Source organism: Corvus cornix, chromosome 11, assembly GCF_000738735.6.
Source record: "Corvus cornix cornix isolate S_Up_H32 chromosome 11, ASM73873v5, whole genome shotgun sequence".
Lineage (NCBI taxonomy): Eukaryota > Metazoa > Chordata > Aves > Passeriformes > Corvidae > Corvus > Corvus cornix.
The window spans coordinates 7,980,603-7,997,487 of NC_046341.1; the positions used below are offsets into that span (position 1 = coordinate 7,980,603).

The 16,885-nt window shown below is 45.6% G+C and overlaps 1 protein-coding gene across 1 annotated transcript in view; it reads right to left on the reverse strand.

The window, feature by feature from the left end:
• The window catches only part of GLG1 (golgi glycoprotein 1), an 84,141-nt gene extending 75,419 nt beyond the window's left edge, over positions 1 to 8,722 (reverse strand). Inside the window, exon 1 of the mRNA XM_039558182.1 lies at positions 8,406 to 8,722. Within this exon, the coding sequence (XP_039414116.1) occupies positions 8,406 to 8,717 (312 nt within the window). The 5' untranslated portion in view covers positions 8,718 to 8,722. The remainder of the gene's footprint in view (positions 1 to 8,405) is intronic.
• Between the last annotated feature and the right edge of the window lie 8,163 nt (positions 8,723 to 16,885).

The following is a 16,885-nucleotide window of genomic DNA, read 5'->3' on the forward strand; positions in this document are numbered from 1 at the left end:
TACGACCAAAAAAGCATCCAAGTCAACACAACGTCATAAGCGAACAGCAAAACAAAACGCTTGACAAATAAAACTAGAGTCAACAGTTCTCTGCACCTGCAGTTAATCAGGACCTTGTATAAGTGGAGACAGTTCTGACCAGCCTGTCTGAATTTTACAAGAGGATCACATTAATATTGATTTGTTTAGATCACCATGAACACAGCTGAAGAACTGCAGTCTCATGAACAATTCCTGTTGCAGATTATGACAACTGCAGCATTGCAGTGATTTTACTTGAAAGTAGTTAGTTTTTCTGATTTTGTGACGTACACAGATAGGCCACAGAGACAGATATAAGCCAAAAATTCAATTGGTAAGGAAAGAGCTGACTGCAAGCTCCTTCCAGATCTTATTTCAACTCAGCTGAGAACAGACTAACAAAAGTTGACTCAGCTCAAATCAAGTCTGGACTGTCACAGAAGGTCTACAAGCCAAGCAGGTTTGGGTTTGTTGTCTTTTGTTTAATTCCATCAAAACCTTTTTGTAGAGCAATTACTTCAACACTTAGAAGAATGCATGCTCTGCTGAGTTTGTTTTGCAGTTCACTTGGTGCAAAGTATTTTACCCTGCAATAACAGAACAGTCTAGAAAAGAAAGCCACAATTAGCAAACTACTGAGCATGATGAAGGCTGGTGAGCTTCCTATTAAGATTCAAAAGATCTAGACAGCAAACTTGCTACCAGATTAAGCTAGTCATTATTTTTTAAACAAAAGACAGCACATTTGCCTGATTGATTTTGCATAGCAGGGCTGTAAGAGCTATTTGGTATTAACCCACACTGTGACATACAAGCACTTAATTACATCAGCATAACCACTTGCATTCTCTAAAAGAGACTCAAAACTCCTGAGAATCACCTAAGGAAACTAAAAGAAGTTTTTCACAAAAGAGCACACAGTTCTACCACTAACTGGAAAGGAGTAAAATACTTCAGGTATGTAGAGAAACCATGAAAACTTATTACATTAACTACCTTTTGCCACCTCAGCACTTCTCAGCAATGCATTGTTTCAGGCAAAGATGCACAAAAAATAACAAATGCAGCAAATAGTCATTCCTGTCCTGCATGATGATGGTCATTTTTCCCTATGGTGTTACTTGGCAAAAGGGACATTCCATGTGTACCATTAGTCTTTAGCCTACTGTTACTAAAGGCATCAGGTGTTCAGTTTAAGGCAAAATTGTAGACATTACAAACAAGAAACGCACTCTAATGCAAACACGGGAAATCTAAGCTCACAAAGCTGTAAGATCTAAAAGACACATTTATCTAAAGGAATAAAATTAAATAAACTTATGCACAAAAACTCTAAAGGCAGCACAGAGAAAAAAGACACCTCTAACTCCTGAAGGAGATTTCTCAGCTCAGAGCTGCAGACATTCAGATACCAGCGTTCCAGGACCGTTTCTATGAATGTCACCCCTGCTCAAAAGTGGAACAGGATGGGTTTTCATCTCCTGTCTTGAAAAAAGGTTGCAATTATGCCACAAGCTGGTACCCAGGGAAAGTAGGATCTCTGCTCTTCACCTAATGCACTGTGATGGATACTGATAAGCTGAACATCCAGAAAATCAAGGTATCCTACGATAACAGAAAATTATCAGCTAACAGAATTGAAAAATTTTAGTGCCATAGCAACCAACTCCACATACTTTAAAACTGAATTAGTCAGAAGATCAAAAAGAAAAAACTATTTTAAAGCAAGATTTCAAATAAAAAGGCGACTACCTAGACCTTTTATTCATCCAATTCTTTGGGGTATATTATTAGGAAGAATAACTGCAAAGCTTTTTCCAAAGCAAGTGTGCATTTTCCAAAGACCAAATAAGCAGAATCCACTGGAAAAGTGGTGCATGCATGCAGGAAAGCTACACTACAAGGAACACCTAGTCATCTCTGTACTAGAAAACAAATACAGCACTTTATTTGCCAAGAAGAATCCTTCCTCAAAACATTCTGTTCCAACCATGACAACCCAAAGCAGCACCAGAGAGATTGTCTTTCCTCCAGTATAAGGGAGAAGAGAGTGCATGCAAAACAACCTAGCTGTACCTGTCTCTACTGTAACAACTGACCGAGTCTTTGCTTTTCAATATATTCAGCTATTTGGCTCAGTAAATCGCCTCCCCACACACAGCTTTCTCACTGCACCCTGAGCCAAGCCCAGGCTGCACAGCCTGCATCAAACTTTATTTCTCCCCTGGTATTTCCATTCCTTTTCTCCTTGGTATGCAGAGCCACAGCAGGCCAGCAGTGCCAGCCTGCTGGAGGAAGGAGACCTGTAAGATAATCTCTTTTATTGAGCCAAACATCCCAGGCCAAACTGATAGACAACAAGCTACCACAAGTACCAGCCTGCCAAGAACAGCACAGAATTAAGACCCATCCCCAAAAAAAACACAAAAGTAACTCTCTCTGATAACAAAAAGTGCAGCTAAGGATATGGACAACTGAGAAGCTATGCTCAATGTTCTGTTCACAAGACAGTAAGTCCAGGACCTGGCATGAGAGAGACCATCTTCCTCTCTATTGAGCTCACACATGTCTTCAGCCAGAAGAAAAGAGCACTTTTAAATATTGCTACATCCTGAGATGAAGCCAAAGGCTGATGCCAAAGTAACCAGCCTAAAAAAAACCCCCAAACTTGTAAAGTATATTTAGTATTTTACTTTAAGATTTAACTACAAAAGCCAGGAGGAAACTGAGCTTACACTATCCAAACACAAGGGAAAACGAGAACTTCAGAATAAAAATGCAGCTAATCTCAGCGAAGAAGCCAAGCCTCAGGAGAAAAACCTTCAGTGTTCCAGCCTTGCCTTCCTGTTGCTCATGTGGTTTTCAAAACTTAATCATCTCAATCCTTAATCCTAGGTCGAGCCACTCTCTTCTTCTTGGATAGTCCATCTTCCATTTCATGAATGTGAGAAGCAGGAGGGACTATCCTGACCACTCAAAGTAATCTGCATCTACCACAAACTGTCATAAATTCTTCATTAAACTCCATTTAAGACAGAATGGTATCTGAAAATTTCTAATTCAGATGTCACAGGCTTCAACTCGGAGTCCAGTTACAGAGCAATAATTAACTCAATCTCTCAGAATTGCAACACATTTTTCCTTTAAGTTAGCTCAACTCCAACTATATTGGTAAGAATTCCCCTTTTATTTTTTTCAGGAATGCAACAGTTCTTAAACTCCTGTGTCCTTTTCAGACTTTGAATGATCGCCAGGTCAATATCCCTTAGAAAGAAGGGAAAATGTAAGCAAAGCCCTTGGCAAGGCTTAAGGTACATCTTTCAGGTTTCTGATCATTGCCTTTAAAAAATCCCAACCCTTTGAGCGTTGATATGTGAACCAGATGATAATGCTGTAGGCACTGTAAGAGCACCACTGGAATACTAACTGCCTGCTCCTTTGCAATAGTAACGATTAGAGAACCAGAACAGCCTCCATCCCACAACCATGGATTTATCAACCCGAGAAACAGGCAGTTTCTTAAAACAGCTCTCCCTGAAGGCCAGGGAGAATGCCTGGAGATTTTGTGGAAAAAAACCCGTAACTGCTGAAAGAGATGGTCGACCCTCTCAAGAGTGTCTTCACCATCTGCATTTCCTAAGAACTAGCCTACCCTCACGCTATGTTTAATCCACAGCTCTCAATTACTTACAGCTCTGGACAGGTAACCAGTCATCTGCTGCCACAAATGACACATCTCAAAAAGGGTACTTTAAACGCCAGCCTCCACCTGTGCACGGGAAAGCTGAGAGAGACATAATAACAGGAGTACGTGTGCAAATATGACATAATGTCTTATGTCGAGTCAAAATAAAACCTTTGACCTTTAACTCAATAAATTAGGGAGATAAAAAGAGGAAAAATAAAATAAAATAAGCTACTGTGACAGATCACACTCATCTACCTCAGTGTGAGCAAAAAGCTTCAGGGAAGCCTTTACATTTCCAATCCGTTTGCCAAAAAGGTAGAAACACTATGAAACCAGGACAGGGCCTGAGCACACACAACTTTTCCTACAATTACCAAAAGAGATGAAGACTCCAATGCATTACTGTCTGGTTTATATTCGTCATCTATAATTTTAAAACAAGTCATTTCACTGACACTATTTTATCAGATCACTTAAGGAGCTCAAATACACCGAGTGCAAGGAATAAAACATTTAAATGGAAGAAATGTGACAGTTCCCAGCCCATCAAATGGTACATGCTCCCTAGTCCATTAAGTCACATCAAATGAATTTCCTGGCCTTTTACACCGACTACAATCCTGAAATAACAGGAAAAATACTATTCTTGAAATACACAGCTGTCACGATAACTTGTTTTCTTCTCAATCCAATCCTCAACACTGAGAGAGCCCTATTCTTTCCAGAAGGCAGCGCATTCAGGCTCAATTACACTGTCTTTGCTATAAAGGTGCTACCAAAGAAACAGAACCATTCAGGATGAAGAAAGTAGCAGGAGGCCAAAACTTTGATCTCTAATCCCAGGTTAACCACAATCATTTGATCTTAGAAAAAATACTTAGCCTATAATGCATTAGCATTACACGGAACAATATAATGCTTTAAATATTGCACAGTCTTTGCAAGCAAAGCTCAACAATTATGGTATCAAATTCACTCACCAATTAACCAGATGTAATATAGGTTTTAACTGTAAAATTATGCTCCACTAGTAAACCAGATAAGAGAACCACACTGGTTAAGATTATTTTCATCCCTTTTAATGCTTCCCACCTCAAATTCAACAACTCACTCATGCTTCAAATGCAAATCATCATTAATCAAGCAAAAATCGTTACCTAGAAAATATATTAATATTTCATGGGTTTATTTATACTTTAACCACCATGCAAATCACTTTAGCAGGAAGCCCACAAAAAAAGGGTTTAAAGGCTACAGCCTATGTTCAGTGAAATGCAAGCTCTGAAGTCTTTCCAGAAACAGGCTCGCAACCTGAATCCTTTCAGGAAAAAAGCACTTTGGAACATGGTCTTTACAAATATAAATACACTCGACCCCATTCTACTGTTTTTATATCATGACATAGTATTCGGTGAATAATAATTAAAATCTTGATGACAAAATTTAAGTCACTCAAAACTGCAATATATCCAGTGCACGAATACTTCTAACTAGAAGGAAGTTAATTCATCTGCAAAACACACCAAAAAAATGTGGTTTATTCTATTTTCTGATTATGGCCAAAAATGTTTAAGATGAGTAGCTCTAACCATGACCATTTCCTTCTCCAATCAAGGAGCATCCTTCCCATCCTTCTACTACAAAAGGAAAGAGGACTCTGCACTACATTAATTAAACATTTCTTTGACTCAGTGGAAAAATAAGTGGTAAAAAGTATTTGATATCGGTCTGGGGATCTGACTACTTTTTCTTCAAGAATTCTAAAAGTACACCGTGCTTAAATAACTCTTTTGATAATACTTTAAATTGACAGTCTACAAATGATCGCTCAAAACCAAAATTTAACATTTACTATTTGGGGGTTCGGTTTGGGTGGGTTTTTTCATTTGTGTAGGGTTTTGGGTATGGAGTTTGGGGGATTTTTTAATATTTTCTTTGTGTCACACCATTCTTTACTGAATATTTGTGTTAAACTACTTCTTTCAACATTTGCCTTACGAGTTGGGCTCCTGTACCAGTCAACCACCAACTCAACACTCCTGTTCCTTTAGATTCAGAACTACCCAATGAAAGCAAGGGATGATGTACTTTAAAGACATGCACACCTAGAAAACAGCAGATACTGAAACCATGCGATTGCATTCACACTGACTAATGAAACAAGCACACCTTCTCTTTTCTCTATATTTTACGGACTCAAAAGGAACGTTTCAAGTAGTTGTTTCTCCTGGTTATTCATATTTAGAAGTGTCCTAGCTTACCTACATCACATTAAGAAAGATCAATGGACAATCCTAATAGTAACACTCCCAGTTTCAAGATGAACTTTTCTCCACTTTAGAGAAACTTCTTATGAGAAAAGTAAGATTACCTTAAACACCTATAGAAAAAAGGCTGCTTCTGGAGCCTAACTGCATCTAAAAATCTTACCTGCTACTTGCAGCAGTGTCCACACACTGTCCTCACTGACAGTATCACACACAAAACAACTCCCCCAAATATCCATTTACTATAGCCTGACTGGTTTTAAGTGGGCTGTATGACTCAGACTAGATCCTCACCCATTTTAAAATGTAATTGACACTTTTCTGGTATCATCCAAACAAGCAGTCAGATGCTCTAAAGTCAAAAGTAAAAGTTATATCAACAACGGCCAATACGTCACTTATTTCCTCCGCTGTCACCTCCAACGCAAAGGAAACGTCTGAGACAACATCTGACCCCGTTCCCTATCAGCTGAAATGCTACCCAGGGTTTACAACTCATGACTTTTATTCAAAACCTAAATATCAAGTGTTAAACAGTAGGGCTACACAGAAGTTAGCTATTTTAATTAGTTTCTCAGCGCAGCACTCTGTGAAGTCATTTTTACGTCAGGATGCAGCCCATCACATCAGTGTTACTGGGGGCAAACCATTGAGGGTTAAGACCAGCTGACAGTGCTCTTTCCAGGGTAACAGACAAATAAGGGCAAGGCTGCAGAGTGGCACCTTCAGAGAGAAAACTCAATCCAAAAGAGCCCTGAGATGTCCTGTCGATGCCTGGAATGTCACCCAGGAAAAGATTCACCTTCAGCACTGGGCGTCAGGCAGCACTACAGCTAGACAAGACCAACAGCCAGCAAACTACTGACATCAAGGCAGGCTTAGGAATAGGAAAAGGAAAACCACAAGCAGACATAACATTCATAGAGTGGAGTTCTCAGGAGATATGCAGAGCCAACATAAAGGTTTGTACTCGCTGAAAATAAAGCATGATAGCATTCCTTCATCTTCGATTTGATATTTTTCCCTCTCCCTGCACAGCCCTGGGTCCCAGCCCTGCACTCACCCTCTTCTGTGCTTTAACTCAGAAAAATGACAAAACTATTCCAGCAGAAAACCGATAAATTAGACCACAAAAGGGTTTACCTTGCTAAAATGGCAGAAAACCAACAAGCACTGGAACTATGAAAAAAGTAGGGAGGGGCTATGCTACTGGAAAGAAAGGAACAACAAGAGCTTGCTTTTTTGGCAGGCTGGCAGCTTGTGAGCCACTGCTTGTGAGGTCAGCTTCCGAAATCCTCTCGGATAGGATGCCTCCCTGCAAGGGGGCCAAAAGATCCCAGACAGGTGAAAGAAACAGCAAAGGGCAAGTTATTCATAAAGCATATTATCAGAGCGTTTCATAACTGTGACAGATGTTGCAGTAGGACTCATTTAAAACACCTACCACGAGGGTCTTACTAACTACCCCCCAAAATTAAAACGTGAAGTTAGATAAAAATCTAAATTAGCTTTGCATTTTAAGCCAGAAGTAATCACTGACACTTACTGGTTCAAGACTCCCCTCGGTCAAAGTAACCATTGTCACTGCCATCTGCTGTCCCCATAATAAGGGATGAGAAACGAGCCCAGGTTTTTCCTAATTGCATTCCCAACTGGGCAAAACACCATTAAAACTGACCCAGCCTAGCATTCCTGCACTTCACAGCAGAGAAGCCAAGGATTACACAGACCTCAAGACCAGAACAGCTCACCAAAGGCACGTCCCCCAAACGCTGCTTCAAACTGAGTCCAGGAATGAATGAAAGGATGGAGCTGGAAGACTCGAAGGTGGCAACTCAGTTTTTTCTCGAGCTGGACTTAAAGCCGCGCACGACAAATGTTTAACACAGGCTGCCCCGTTAACCTCCCAATAAAGTCACCCAGGTCTAATGATTGTATATCGAGTTTCACACACACACAGCCAAGGACTGGAAACCAGCCGCCTCTACAGCCGAGTTCTAGGCGAAGGTGGGAACCTGAACGTGAAAAAAACCTCCTCAGGTCGCTGCTGCTACGAGCACGGCGCCTTCACTCAGCACTACGCGGGCTGGGCTCTCCCAGACCTCTGGAAACGAATAACCCCGCAAGGCACCAGAGCCAGAACACAAAGCCATCCCTCCGAGAGCTCTGCCAGCCCGGAGGGCGCTGCGCGGGCGGCAGCGCGGAGCCCCGAGCTGCAGATGAAGAGGAGCTGCTCTCCGGAGCCCTCACATCCACCCCGCAGCTAGCTCGCTCCTCTCACGGAGCTCCGCAGCGCAAACTCCAATTTTTAAAACACAAACCATGAGGGAAACGCGGGGCGGCGGCACGGCGGGGCGCGGGCGGCGCGGACCCCGCTCTTTGTTCGCAGCCGCGGGCAGGCCCGGCCCGGCCCCGGGCCCGACCCTCACCTCGCGGACGTCCTGCAGGCACTCGAGCACGGCGAGGTTGTTGGCCCAGCTGTGCTTGGAGCAGAGCCGCACCACGTCCTCCCGGCACACCGCCTCCTCCGACAGCTTCCACCCGCTGCCCGACCCGCCGCCGCGGGCATTCCGCGGGACGGCCGCGCCCGGCCCCACCGGCTGCCCCGGTCCGGGCGGGGCACCGCCGGCACCCGCAAGGCCGACAGCAGGGCTGGGCGCCGCCGGCCGCGCCGCTAGCGCCAGCAGCAGGAGCAGCGCCGGGCCCGGGCAGCGGCTCCGGACACGTCCGCACGGCGCCATCTTGGATCCGCCACCTCCGGCGTCTGCCCGCCCGCCCCGCGGCACGCACGGCGTATGCAAATCAGCGCTTCCGTGACGTCACCCCAGCGGGACACGCCCCTCTCCCGGTGAGGGGGCGTGGCCTAGCCTGGCCCCTCCTTCAGCACGCGCCCTGGCCCCGCCCCGACCGTTGTCGCCTCAGGCGGGCGAGGCGCCGCTTCGGGGGGACGAGGAGCCCCCTCCGGGGCCACCGCGGCTTGACGGCCCCGCCGACCCACGCCGCCCCTCAGGGCTCCCGCACCCCCTTAGCGGCCCCGCAGCCCTTCGGCGGTTCCGCAGCCTTTCAGGGGACCCCGCCACCCTTCAGCGGTCCCGCACTCCCTCAGCCGCCCCGCAGGCCCTCAGCGGTTACCGCAGCCTCTCAACGGCCCCCGGAGCCCCTCAGCGGCCTCCGCGGCCCCACAGCCACGCAGGGCAACACTGGGGAGCCAGCGCCGGTGCCGGGGACGCGAGGAGCCGAGCCTGGGCGTGCTCAGCCCGCTGGGAAGGCGGCAGCCGGTCCCTCGCCTCTCTCAGCAGCTGTAGTCAGTTTTTGCCCGAAATCTCTCATTTCCCACTCACACCTCAGCTGCCCCAGCGACTGAGGAGGTAGGAGACGTAATGGGGAAACTGAGCTTTGCGGCTAACGAGCGGGATGACGAAAAACATCTACTGAAGAAGGAAGAAAAGATACAGAGATACAAAGAAAAATTGCAGAAGAACGAAGAGAAAATGCAGGCGATCAAAGAAAAAATTAAGAACACTGAAGAAGAAATGCAGGATATCAAAGAAAAAATACAGAAGAATGAAATAAAAATACAGGAGTACAAAGAAAAAATAGAGAAGATCAAGGAAAATATACGGAAGAACGAAATGAAAATAGAGATGAAGAAACAAAGACTAGACGAGATTGAAGGAAAAAAACAGAAGAATGAAATACAAAAAGAGAATGCAACAAAAATATGGACGAACAAAGACAAAATACAGGAGATCAAACAAAAAATACGTAAGAACAAAGAAAAAATACAGCAAAACAAATTAAAAATACCAAAGAATGAAGAAAAAATAGAGAAGAATGAAGTAAAAAAAGAGAATGAAATAAAAATACGTAACCACGAAGAAAAAGTACAGGACATCAACAAAAAAATACAGAGCATCAAAGAAAAAATACAGGAGATCCGAGAAGAAATGCAGAAGAACAAACAAAAGCCATGGGAAACCAAAGAAAAAATACTAAAGAATGAAGGAAAAATACAGAAGAACAAAGGGAAACTACAGTGAAAACAGGAACTTGACTGGCTGCTAAAAACACCCAAAATCTTTAATAAAATGCTGACATTCAAATTTCTTGCTGTCATTTCTCCATGCTAAGTGCCAAATTATCAGCTGGCTTGATCTTCTGGCTATATATGGATGCTCTCCTGGCCCCTCCTGGGCAGGATGCTGGGCCAGCTGCAGGGGATGGGGTAAATCCAAGAGCCTGCACTAGGGGGGCGCAGCCCTGGGGTAGCTGCAGGGAGCAGAGAGCTGAACAAGGGCAGAAAAATCACATTTTGGGGGTGCCATGAGACGGCTCATTTTCGAGTTTGATGCATTGGCTGCACCTCCTGTGCTGTCAGTGCCAGACACTCTGTTTTGGGGGCTGGGATTTGGCATGTCACGCTCCATAGTGGCTCCAGGCTTTGTCCATGGGAATGGAGAGAAATAGGCTGTAGGCGTGATCTGGTCTCCAAAGTAGGATCTACAATGGCTGATCTCATTGTCGATGGGATCTACAAGTTCCTCCTAAGGCAATAAGGGGGGTTGGATGCTGAATTTGGTGATGGATCATCTAAAAGCGGTGTTTGCAACCACACAGCCCGCCTCGGAGCAGCATTTTGGGGATGCTGCAGCCCACTCTGCCCCAGCAGCCAGACCCAAACTTTCACAGTAAAAAAGTACCTGTCCAGGTGTTGGGGCAGTGGCAGCAGTGGGACACAAGAGCTCAGCAACTACGGCTCTTCAGATGTCCCACCAGGATCTCACCAGGCCAGCTCACAGCACCCTCCAAGGATGGGTTTGCCCCCAAATCTCAGATTGGCTTCTAACAGCAGATGGAAATGGGGGACAGGGAGAATCTCACCTCAATTCCTCTGCCTCGTTGACTCCAGGAGCAGTTTTCCTAGTACAAGCTGGCATCAGGTCAAAGTCAGAAGCTTTTGCCTGCATGCCAGGGTGCTCCATGGGTGTGCCCTGGCTCCCCGAGCCAGAGCGAAGCAGAGCGGTAGGGCTGCTCCCTTCCTGCCCCAGGCTGCCTTGTCCTGCTCGGGAGAAACCTTTCTCTTGAGAACGCCACTGACTGTCTTACCCAGTCCAGGAGCACCAGTGGACCTTGAGCCCAGTGCAGCCACCAACCCGAAGCCACCTCATCCAGGTGAAAGCAGGAGAGGGAGGGGCAAAGTCTCCCTTGCCTCTTGTATTTCAATGTCACACTGGGACACAGTGCTTGGGAAAATGGCTTTGTGCTGGCATCCAGGGGCTGTGCAGCTGGGAACACTTGAAAACAAAAGCCAGCAAAATCCAGCCCGTGCTTGGCAGCCTATTTGGTCTAGTGAGAATTATTTGAAGAGTTAGCCCAGTGCAAGAGCTGCCTCTGCTCCTCCATCTGTCGTAGGATGAGGACAGAAGGGAGCAGTGGAGCTAGGTTACAGCTCACTTCTTCCCACACCTTTGGGAAATCTCCAGAGACTCATTTTTTGCTCAAGGAACACCTTCTCCCAGCCTTGGATTTTACCATCCTCTGTTGTCCACTGTTCAACAGGCATTTCATAAAAGACCGCTATGCTCACCATGCCCACACAGTGAGTTAAACAAGGAGGAGGCTTTTCTTTGGGCACAGAGACATCTCTGCCCATGCGATAACCCCAGTGGCTCCCTCCAACTACAGCCCCTCTCCTTTGGCAGGAATTCCCTTATTGCCTCATTTTAAGCATTTTATCAACAAGGCTAAATGTCACCCGCTGGATGCTGCATTATGTGCTTCCAGATCCCTGCTTTTGTAGTCTTTTCAGTCTCATCACCTCAAGTAACAAATCCTATTTATATGGCCCCCAGCTCTGCAGAGCGAGGCCGGGGTGAGCTGAGTTGCTGGGACACCTCTCACTCCTTCCCAGCAGTGTCCTTGCTCTCCAGCTCACCAGGGAGAACAAAAGTTCTTCCTCGGTCCATGAAGAGGAGCTGCTCCAATTTTTAATTGGATACAGACTGCTTGCTCCCATGTGGCAGCTCCGAATCCCAGCTTAGCCTCCACGCAGTGCCCTGAGGCCCTCTCCCTTGCATGCAGCCTGGCTCAGCTGCCTCCCTCCAAAGCTTTGCATCCCCCAAAACTTCAGCACTGCCTTTCCCAGTGAATGATCCTCTCCACCAACAAATCCTGCTGCAGATAATCGAGTTGAGCTGCCATTCAGTGCTATTTCTTGCTGGCTAAGGCAACAACACTAGCCTGGTATTTCGTGGTTTATTTGCATGACACTCACAGGTTCTGCCCCACTCTGTTTCAGGTTTTCTTGTAGGTCAGAGTCCTGCAGTGCTGCTGCTCATCCACATTTGGGAAAAAACAGAAGACCAAGAAATACTCAACTTCCAAGGCAGCTGTGGACAAAGAGAAGACAATATTTCAGCTACAACCCTGTGAGTGTTGAGCACAAGGGGAGCTTTGTGCCTCTCAGGCACAAAGTTTCAGCCTGATGTGACCTTTGTTTGTTCCCCAAAGAGTGATGCTGTTGACACATCTTTGCCTCACAAACCCTTGGAAGCCCCAGGCCATAACTGCAGAGACTATTGCCCCCCATACTGATGCAGATCTGTGTTGCAGTTAGCAACTTTCCTTTACAAAAAAAGATATGGGCCATTTTCCAGCCCTTCCTCCAACCTGCCGCAATTCTTTCCCAATCCCACTTAATGCTTTCCCAAGCACTCACTGCTGCTGCCAGCTTGACGCCATTGGAAGCGCAGGGGGCTTGCTCCCCCTTCTGCGACCTCTGCCGCTAGCGGAAGCACCAAATTGGACTTGATGCAAGACCAAAGCCCCTGGACCCTCAAATTAATTATGCTTCACAGGGTGGAATAATCACTGAAATTAGTTTGAGACATTTCTTTTCTCTTGACCAGCGCATGCTGGAGAGAGCCTGTTACCTGTAAAGTTTGTCCCAAGGCTTAGATAAGCTTTCTAGGGCATAGATCCCCAAATTCCTCTTTCTTTTGCACTTAGAGGCACTATTTTCACAGAATCACAGAATATGCTGAGTTGGAAGGGACCCACAAGGTTCAAGTCCAAGTCTTAGGCCTGCACAGCACCATCCCCAAGAGTCCCACTATGTGCCTGAGACCATTGTCCAAATGCTTCTTGAACTCTGTCACTCTTGGCGATGTGACCACTTCCCTTGGGGAGCCTGTTCCATTGCCCAATCACCCTCTGGGTGAAGAACATTTTTCTGATATCCAATTTATACCTCCCCTGAAACAAGTTCAGGCCATTTGCTTGGGTCCTGTCACTGGTCACCACAGAGAAGAGATCAGTGACTGCCTCTTCTCTTCCCCTCATGAGGAAGTTGCAACTGCAATGAGGTTTCCCCCCAGTCTACTCCAGGCTGAACAGACCAAGTGACCTCAGCCACTCCTCATATGGCTTCCCCTCAAGGCCCTTCACCCTCTTCATTACCCTCCTTTGGACACTCTCTAACAGCTTAATATCTTTTTTATATTGCAGTGAGCAAAACTGCACACGGGACTCAAAGTGAGACTGCAGCAGTGCAGAGCAGAGCAGAACAATCCCATCCCTCAACTGGATGGTGACGCTGTGGCTGATGCACCCCAGGACAGTTTCCCCTGGGCCCACAGAACCCACTGCTCTGGCTGCCATCTGAGCACAGCCCACCTCTTTCTGCAAAGAGAAGTAATGTGAGCAGGAGGCATTTTTGCCTCCTCAGCAGTATGTCTAAATATCTTTAACTATGAAAAAAGCAAATAAACAATGATAAATATCATTATCTTAGGTGAGGGAGGCTGTTGATATCAACATGCCTGACTTTGCAGGCTCACAGGGGACAAGAGCAGCTCGGGCCAAGGGCAGTCCTGCTGCTGAGGCACTGTGACCCCCTCTGCTCAATTTTCCAGGTGACTCTGCAAGGCTGAGAGATGCAGTTGGACTCAAAGAGCATTCTGAGCACTCAGTTGATTCCCATTGCAGATGGAAAAAGCCTTCATGGAAGGCTTTAAAAACTTGCTAATAGAAACTTAAAAGTGGCACCTCAGCAAGGGAAACCGTGCTGGTCTCTTCCAATCTCTCTCAACAGTGAAATCTGTTCTTTCACATTTACTTGTTCTGGCATTCAGTGAAAATCAAATCCCACAGAAAACAAGATTTTGCTTGCTCCTTCCTTTGTTTCCCTTTCCTTCTTCCTCCCTGAACTGCTTTTTCCCCATATTCTCTCTCCTTCACAAACCAGCAGAAAGGTGGGTCTGTTAAGGAATTTACTGCCTTGGTAGAAAATCTGCAAATCTACAGAAGCAGAAAATCTTGTCACGACTCCTCACAAATGGAAAAGGAGAACTAAATGAAATCCCACTGGGATGCTCTGGCTACCTCAGTGTAACAAGGTTCAGCTTAAGCTGCTTGTTTCACTTGCTACATTGTCTGGTTTTAATCCAATTTGATTTGGAACAAAAAGTAGTTGCTTTTCTGCCCTCCAAGAAGCAGCGGGTATAGCCAGAGCCTAGCAAAGCACTGGCCCATCCTGCCTCGTGTGCACACACACCGAGTTGTACTCATTTATTAGCTCACACTTTGTAGATGACCTTTTCTCATCTGCAACATTTTTGATTATTTGTCAAAATCTCACCAGAGTCCCTTCAACAGCTAAAGCACCAGGGTAGGTGCTATGGCAGCAAAGCTCCCGTGATGTGGAGGCTTGGAGCTGGCTGCTTCCTCACCCCAGGGATTACCACGGTCCAACACCAGATCATCCCTGTTAGAGGGAGATGAGGAGGGCAGCCCTTCTCAGAAAGGATGGCTCTCCAACTCCAGCTTCCCCTTCCCCACCAGCCACCCCCCAAAACCACACCTCCGCAGGGAGCAGTAGGGGCTGGATTGTTGCCAGCCAAGCAGCCACCACAGCCAGCTCTGGCCAGCACTGCACTGTCCCCCAGGCCTGCTTTTACAGGAATTAAAATCAAAAAAGGTACTGCCCCTGCAATAGCTTGGAGAAAAAAATTTAAAAATGCCCATACACAGCTAAGAGCAGGGCCCTATCTGCAGGAGCCGCAGCACTGCCTGGCTTTACCTATCGCCTCACACCAGATTTACTACAGGAATTGCCAAGGGGCCACCCTGCTCCACAATAACAAAATCTTCCCAGAGACAGAGGCAGAAATAGCCACAGAGTGGCTTCATGCCTGAAACACCAGCAAAACAGCTCAGCCTCTGATGACAATAGCCCTGGACAGTGCAACACTGATTTGCTTCATCCTTCCATCCCAAATCTGCCCCTTTGACTCCAGATAGAGATGAGAAAATATTTAATTAACACGTTTGACCTTTTATCAGTGCTCAATGCTGATGGCTTTCTGCACACCAGTTAGGTGTGCCTTCCTGCAGCCTGCTGCAAACTTGGGAGTAGGACAGTGTTACAAGGTTTCCTCACTTATCTTTGAACATTTTCTGATACTCTCTGTTTGAAAACTGAGAACCTGAAAGTGTCATCTTCCATTATTTTAATAGCACTTATGTTTGTATCTCTTATTCCTATATGGTGGAATAAAGTAGAAAACAAGTGTTACCCAGAAAATCAAAGGACTGCCTAGAAAATCAAAATCAAAACATTTTGATTCTTTTTCCTGTGTATGTTTAAAACTTTCCAAATTTCTTGTGGTAAGATGGGGTTTGAGTTGACAGAACATAAATGGTGCCTCAAAATAGCTGAGAACAATAAGCTCATTGTACTAATATGGCAGAGAGCATCCTGCTCCTTCTGGTTTAGCTGTTACCAGAGACCTTCTCACAATGACATTCTACCAACCCTTAGTTCCTGATCATTGTTAAAATTCCAAAAATTCTCATGTCAGTGAGTTATTTTCATTTAAAAGATGTCCCAGGCATGTAGCCTGACCTTGCTCAACCCTTTCTGTTGCCCTCACCTGGTCAGATCAGGATGGTTCAGCGAGGACTCATTCACTAAACACCTTCATTATTTTAGCCTGAAGCTCAGTGTGACCTGGAAGTAATACAAAGCAAGAGAAACCTCACCTGCATAAGGGAACCCTTGGTAATGTTCATAAGACATGTAGTCAATGGCACTGAGACCTATTTTCAAAGTACAGCAGCACCAGTTATATTTGATAATTATAAACATTTTATTTTTACAGTATAAAAATACAGGAACAAAATACTATACAGAAAAATATAAAGTTAAGTCGAGATCTTCTCAGGCCCGTTTAAGACAAACAGGATCACATTGTGCAAGCCCCAAACTTCAGAAAATAAAATTATCCTGGCAATTGAAGTGGTGGCACACTCAATCCGAATAGGACAGCTGCTGCTCACCATGTCCAGAGGCAGAGGTGTGCCAAGGGATAACCTTCCAGCACAGGGAACTTAACTTGTCTTGCAGCTTCCAACATCCTTGCAAGTTTGACTTTGTTACACATAAAATGGAACTGAAGTCCCGCTCCATGACCTGACCTGGAGATGAACGCCCCAGCCCTCAGAGTATTTACAGTAAGGTGCCACAAGCCCACCTGCCCACACACATCCCCGAGCTGTGATCCCCCCCCAGGGGCTCACATTTACACAAACCAGTGGCTGCAGCACACTCACATAAACACAACTGCAAGCTCTCTGTGACCAGTTGTGAGCTGGAAACTGTGATTTAACAAGGCAAATGGTCAGTAAAAACAAGCTGATTAAGTCCCTGAGCTTCCACTAGTTCCTCAAAACAGAAAAAAGCAAACTCCCCTATCGCCAAACTACAAAAGCAGCCAGCATTCTTTTCCAATGTACTGGCTCTTTCACTACATTCCTGTCTTTAAGAAAGAACACTGGGCTGCAGCAGCCAGCCGTACAAGAATCATCTCCCTCTCCTTTACCTGTACTTCTCCAGGACTATTTTCATTTT